Below are 6952 nucleotides of genomic sequence, written 5' to 3'. Positions count from 1 at the left end.
TGAGAGTAAAGGTGACTACTTAGTTCCTGCCCCCAAAGAAGGGACATCATCTGGTAGACAAATGAGTAACAACATTGTGTGACAGTCTGGGATGTTGTGTCAGGCTGTCTGGTATAAAGGAAGAAGATGTAAGGGTACATGGAGCTTTTCTTCAGGTGTGGAGTGTACTGTATGAAGATCTTAGGCATTCCCTATACTCTCACGCAGAAAGACACTCAATACCACATCTACCCCTCTCTCATTTATTTATTGTACCGGAGATTGAACTCAAGATCTCCTGCTTGCGAGGCAGGCGGAGGAGCCACTGAGCTAAATCCCCAGTCCCCTCCCTCACCCCGTGAAAAGAGGAGCCCGTGCTCAGAGAGGTTTATTTACATCAGCAGGAAACTGTAGAGTCAGGAACTGGAGCTAGGTCTGTGACAGAGCCGGGACTGTCCACTGTTGTCAAGGGGATTGCAAGAAGGCCCAGAACAGATGCTGAGGTGGTCCTCACTAGCAAGGGGAGAGGCGCCCGGAAAGACGTAGAGCCGGAGGTCCAGAGCTGTGCAGCAACCAGTGAGGAAAGTGTTTGTATCGCCGGTAGAGGACATGGCTTTTGCTCTGAGGCTCCTCTGAGCAGATGAAGATCAGGCCCAACTTCAGAGCTATTTAGGGTCTGAAAGAAACGGGTCAGCGGCAATCCAAGCCCTCGGCTCCCAGCGAAAGTAAGGCCCAGTTTGGGGTCGTGGGGGAGGGGCCAACTCAGGCTCCTCCCCAACCATTGTGGCGGCAGAGCCAACGGGGGAAATGCGTGTTGCTAACCAATCAGGATGCGGTATGTAAATGACCAGCGGAGAGCCGCCCCGCGACTACGAAGCTCGGCGCCCAGGAGCAGCCCTGCGAGGGTCTGGGAGGGGACTCTAGTGAGCGGTCGGCCCGGGTCCGGGTCCGGTCCGGGTCTGGGAGGAGGGAGACCTACAGACCAGAGTCGGTGCCCCACCTGGACAGCGCAGCATGGGACTGTGTGCGGATGCCCGGGAGACCCCTAGCAGAGGAGGGGCGTCCTGAAGGAGGCAAGGTGCGCGGAGCGAGGGACTCCCGGACCCCACGGTCGCTGACGCGGGGGCGGGGGACTCAGACCCTCCGACCCCTCGCGCTGCCCCGCACGGAGAGCGGTCCGCTCCTGTGCCGTGGACTGAAGAGCGAGGAGGCGAGCAGCAGGCCTGGCCACTTGCACCATGGCCGGCTGTCGCCACCACTCGGGGTACCTGGCGGACGACGAGGCTGCCCACAGCACCTGCAGGGCGCGGGTGAGTGCCCAGCAGACCTCAGACCCTGATGCCTGAGAACCCCTCCCCCCACACCCTTTTTTTTTCTTTTTTTCCTTTTTTCCATTCATCTCCGGACAGGGAGACCTCTCCTATGACCTCTTTGTGGGCCTCACTCTCATTCCGCGGGTCCCTCTGACTCCAGCAACCCAGGAGGTGCTTGGTGCACTAGGAACCCAGCTATGTAGCTCAGGACTCGGGACCTCAGGTGTTCTGTGCAGCGCAGCAGTGCAGACAGGACAGGTCTGTTCATGGGCGCAAGAGCAGAAGAGACTCCGGAGGGTTTCACTCATGATATGCGAGAGGGAGAAGTGGCTTTCAGACTCCGTGAGATAGGGTGTGCTGCACATAGCTCAGGGCAAGCACAACTAGATGAGGAGAATGGACCTCAGGAGAGGCCCTTGTGGGCACCGTCACATACCCTGAAGGTGGCAGTCAGCTACCTCCCTCAGGATTAACACGATTTTTTTTCATTGAGTTTATTGGTACAATTTAGGTGAACATTGTGATCACATTCATCTTAGGGAATCTGTACCTGTACACGATATATCTTGGAGCTTTTATTTTATTTTATTTTATTTTTTTGAGACAGGGTCTTGCTACGTCCTTCAATTCACTGGATAGTCCAGGTGGGCCTGGAACTTGCAACGATCCTCCTGCCTCAGCCTCCCAAGTGCTGAGATTACAGGCATGTGGTAACCATGCCTGGCTCAGAATTACTGGATTCTAAATGCAGTTCCCAGGCTGGGGTATAGCTCAGTGGTAGAGCACTTGCCTAGCATGCTTAAGACTGGGTTCCATCACCACCACCAAAAAACAAAACAAAAAACACAATTCCTTCCACTGCTCAATCCCCACCCAGCTCCTAGTGGCAGACCTCGGAGAATCACAGCCACCCCTTCCCTGCCAGGCTTCCTGCCCACTGTGACAAGCCTGTTTTCTCAGGTACCACCACCGAAGAAGCCACTCTTGCCAGAGATGGGACCAGCCATCAAGCTGGGTCGTGTGCCACATACGCCATCAGCGGGTGGCGGCTCAGCACACCGGGGCTACTGTCAAGCTGCTAAGAGACCTCAAGCTTTTGGAAGCTTCCTAGATTTCCTCACAGAGGGCCAGGTACTGGACAGTCTACAGACAGTGGTGGAAGAGGCAACCGAACGCCTAGCCACCATGAAGACGGAGGCGGGGGTGCCGCTGGTGGAGGTGCAGGACCCCACACAAGTGCCGGGCGGGAAGCGGCAGGCGCGTGCCCGACCGAGCTTTAGCACTGTGAGGCGGCACCGTGCGCGGCCCACCCTCTGCACTGGACACCCCAATAACTACCCATCCTGCTCCAGCTCCGCGTCCCACTCCCGTAGCAGCCTCACAGCTGGCCGTCTGGGCTCCCACAGCCGGGACAGTGACCTAGGTCCCCAAGGCTTAGGATCACTGCCCCCCATGAGAGACAGACTCCTGCTGGAGAAAAACCTCAAGCGGTTGCTACAGCTGGAGAACAAAGGGGTAAGGTCTGGGACCACGGTTCAGGGGTGGTGCAGTTGGGTAGAGCTGGAACCTCGGAGTCTCCCTCTCTCTGCAGAGAGGCTGGAGTCAGCCCTGTTCCCAGAGGGACTCCTTGCTGTGGAACTCGCCCAGCAGCCAGACCGCCAGCCAGTGGACCCAGGAGCAGCCCTTGTCCTGGTTCTCAGGGCTGCTGGGCTCCAGCTCAGGGACCCCTGAAGCATCAGAACCGGGACCTGGAGAGCAGGAGCTGATTTTCCTCAAAGGAAAGTCGAACAAGGAGAGGGAGCCTGTGCTGAGCCAGCCGACGTCCTTGGACCTGCCCGGCTACTGCGTCCTCCGTGAGCCCCATCGGACCCTGGACTTCCTGGCCAAGCACCGCCTCTTCCCTGCGCTGCAGAGTGTGGTCAGCCAGGCTGCGGACAAGCTCAGGGGTGCCCGCTGCCGCGATGGCTGCCCCCTCTTCCCTACCAACTCCCAGCTCACCTCAGCACCACCACTTAACCACAGTCAGGGGCTGCCAGACTCCAAGCCAGCCGAGGGGGAGGAGCCCAGTGATTCTCTCCACACCACAGTGTCCAACCCCAAGTTACCTCACCGAAAAAGCAAGAATGGATTGGGCTCCCCTGTGTCTAGTGCCCAGGTGGCCAACAGATTCAAGTTCAAGGTGACGACTGCCAAAGAATACCGTATCCCCAGCCCCTGACTCTCTTCTAGGAGCAAGGCACCTGACTCAGATCCCACATTTCCGAAACCCCCTGTGGCCCTGCCCACTTCTGGGGCCATCGTGGAGGTGGTATCCGGACAAGACTGTCTCGGGATCCCAGTCTGGTGCCCGCTTGCCTCTCCGTGCTGTCCTCTTCCTTCACCCACTTTGTAGTTTGTACGGAGCTTCTCCCCGTCCGCTTCACGGCGTCCCGAGGGGCCTTCTCAGCGGAGGAGCTGGGGGGCTGGGGGACAAATTTTCAGGGGAATGGCTCGTTTCTCACCACTCCGAGCAGCCACTGTCCTTGGCAGTCACTATGGAAATGACCTGGGTGAGGCACGGGCTCCTAGAAGACCACAAGGTGTTGTCAAGGATGAATAAAAGCTATTTTTTAAAAAATCATGGGCATTTTTTCCAACATTTTGTGTTATCTTAGAGCCCTCCCCAAATAGGGAAGGGTCCTGTTCCTTGAGGACAGCAGCCTCTGCCCAGAGTGGGGCCCTCGAGTGCAACTGCGGGACACTCAGGTCTCTCTGACCCGCTGCAGGAAATTTTCCCAGGAAGGATAGCGAGATGTAGGTGGCCTCACTCTGGTGGGTCCCCAGCAGTATCCCAGCCCGCCCTGTCTGTCATCCAGGCCCAGCGTGCTTCCCGCTGAACACAGGCCTGGGCGCTGCTGAGCCTCAGGTTTGCCGACGTGGTGACTGAGGTCAGCGGCCTTGCCCCGGGCCTGACCAACCAGGCACGTGAAGTGAGCATGAGGGTTGGCTTATCGAGTGTGACAGCAAGTCAGACGTGACAGGGCTGTACCTTTTGTGTGACAAGCGTTGTTTGTGTCGGAGAGGGCAGGCAGGACTGCCAAAGATGTGGTAAGTGTCGTAGGGCAGCAGGAGGGGCACACTGACAGGGTGACGTGTCTCCTCTTTCTCCCTGCCTGCCCCACAGAGCTCCAACACCAAGTTCACAAAGAAGCCACTGCCTTCCATCTCGCCCAAGTCCAGCGTGTCCCACCTCTCCAACCCCTGTTTTGAGGAGATCATCAGCTTCTTGGTGGAGCAGGCGGTCTCCTTGCTCACCCTCAAGTACAAGTACGAGAAGAGCCTCCAGCAGCAGCTTGGCTTCGTCTCCTTTCCTGTCACAGAGGCTCTCGTGGACCTCTTCCTGGGCTTCAAGGAGGTGAAGGGCTCCCGGATTCGTCTGTCCTCAGGGATGGACTGGAGCTGCCTGCTGCGCAAGCTGCATGAGGCTGAGCGGGCGCTGCAGGCCTCCCAGGTGCAGGGCTCCCAGGTCAGCAGCGGCTCCTCGAAGCCTGGCTCCCACCGAGTCCACACCTTGCCGCTGGGTGCCTCCCGGCGCAGCACAAAGTCTTCATCCCTTCAGCCCATGCCAGCCACCAGCAGCAGCCGGGACCAGGTTGCAGAGCTTGGCCTCCCTCTGGATGCCGAGACGTCGATCCATCAGCTGCTCGGCCCCCTCCAGCCCGTTGCAGCCGAGAGGCAGGACCCCAAAAGCCTGTCACAGCCCGGGCCCTTTGTGTCCCCGGACCAGAGCGCGGGATCCAGTCTCCCCAACTCCATCGAGATTGAGGACAACCGGAGCAATGCTGAGACCGAAGCCGAGGATAGCACGGAGGACAAAGATGAGGGCGTGGATCTCTACAAGGATGACGGCCATGGTCCGGAGGCCACAGTCAGGCGGTCTGCGGACGTGGGCCACAGTGATCCCCCGTGAGGTCCCTGTAAGTCACACCGAGTGGTCCATTCCCTGCTTCTCCACCTGGTCCTTACCCTGCGCAAGGTCAGGATGGGTTGAATGTCCACGGGGACCTCTGCTGACACTTGCGGGGGAGCCAGTGGGAGAAACAGAAATAAAATGTGTTAAGTGGGACACAATCTTCTCATCCTGGGATTTCAGCCTGCCTCTCCTTGTGCCTGTGCACTTGCCCCCACGGAGCACTTCAGTATGGGCCAGCCCTGATGGCAGCCGGTGGCACTCTGACCCAGGACCCCTTTTCCCAGCAGTAACAGCTTTCCTCTTTATGATCAGCTACCTTGCTACTTTCTGCCTGATTGTCTCTTCTTGTCTTTAACTTTTTCTCTTTTCAAGCTCCTTAGGGCTCCTTGTCTCCTTTCTCTTGGGACCCTTGTGTGGCTAATGCTTTTGGAGGGGTCTCCCTCTGCCTGGGATGGCTTCCATTTTTTTTTGTACCAGCATCCCCATCCCATCCCCCTTTTTAAAATTTTGAGGGCCCAGGGGTTTGGCTCAGTGGTTCTGCCACCTGCCTCACAAGTGCAAGGTCCCGAGTTCAACCCCAGGTATCAAAAACAAAAGGGGAGGGGATTGAAGCCGGGCGTGGTGGCGCATGCCTGTAATCCCAGCACTCTGGAGGCTGAGGCAGGAGGATTGCTGTGAGTTCAAGACCAGCCTGGGCTACATAGTGAGTTCCAGGTCAGTCTCAACTATGTAGTGAGACCCTGTCTCAAAAAACAAAAACAAAAGAAAAAAAATTTTTTTTGAGACAGTCTCACTAAGTTGCTAAGTTGCTCAAGCTGGGCTCAGACTTGCCACCCTCTTGCTCGGTCTCCTAGAGTGCTAGCATTACAGATATGTGCTGCCATACTTGGCTTCCCTTCCTGTTTTGCCCTCACACTGCCTCACGTTACAACTGAGGAAGCATCCAGCCACCCTCTCCTGACAACTCTCAGTGGTTTTCCCAGCTGCAAGTCAAGAATCTGGAGTTTCCACTCCAGGCCACCCAGTGGCTGCCAGGTGGTCAGGCTGGGGACTGGCTGCGCAGGCCTGGCAATGGAACCGACTCTGGATTCTGGCCAGGGTGGCCCTCTCTAGAAAGGTCTGTTGGTGTGGCTCGTGCTGTGATCCGCAGGCTTCCTCTCCAAGGCCCTCCTGTGCCTTCAGCACAGCACCCTTTCCCTCTGCCTTCCTGAGGCAGCCTGTTTGTTGCCCTGTTCATACGCCTTCACCCAGGACATAGCTCTCCGTCTCCCCTACCTGCCCCTGTGGCCAGGCCCCAACAGCAGACAAGATAACACGTCTGAAGACCCTGCCTCTGCGGGGAGCTTGGTGTCACTGTCTCTCTCGCCTCTCCCAGGAGTCCACCCCGGGGTCCAGAGGCCAGGCCGAAGCGGTCGAGTTTGGCCATGCTCGAGCCCAGGGACCCATATGTGAAGACACAGCAACTGTAAGGCTCCCCTGGAGCCGGATTGGGAAGTCCCTTGGACACCTAGCAGACCCACACTCACTCAGCTTCCATTCAGTGGAGCCAGCACCCTAAGGTTGGTGGGCCAGGGACTCATTTCCCACAGTGTTCTTGTGGTAGAGATCTTTTAGAGCATACACTTAACTCAAAATGGCCATTCCAGGGCCGGGAATTTAGCTCAGTGGTGCCGCCCCCTGCCTCACAAGTGCAAGGACCCAAGTTCAA

At 57.5% G+C, this 6952-nt stretch overlaps 1 protein-coding gene across 1 annotated transcript; it reads left to right on the top strand.

Moving 5' to 3' along the window:
• The first annotated feature begins 288 nt into the window (after positions 1-288).
• Positions 289-5430, top strand: Ccdc116 (coiled-coil domain containing 116). The gene is made up of 4 exons (XM_010620665.3): positions 289-1289; positions 2253-2807; positions 2884-3471; positions 4456-5430. The coding sequence occupies exons 1-4, from the start codon at positions 1218-1220 to the stop codon at positions 5239-5241; spliced, it is 2001 nt and encodes a 666-aa protein (XP_010618967.1). The 5' UTR covers positions 289-1217; the 3' UTR covers positions 5242-5430.
• The last annotated feature ends 1522 nt before the right edge of the window (positions 5431-6952 follow it).

This window comes from Fukomys damarensis, unplaced genomic scaffold (genome assembly GCF_012274545.1).
Source record: "Fukomys damarensis isolate Sample0158 unplaced genomic scaffold, DMR_v1.0_HiC HiC_scaffold_34, whole genome shotgun sequence".
In the NCBI taxonomy this organism is placed as follows: domain Eukaryota; kingdom Metazoa; phylum Chordata; class Mammalia; order Rodentia; family Bathyergidae; genus Fukomys; species Fukomys damarensis.
This window is presented reverse-complemented; position numbering and strand designations above follow the sequence as displayed.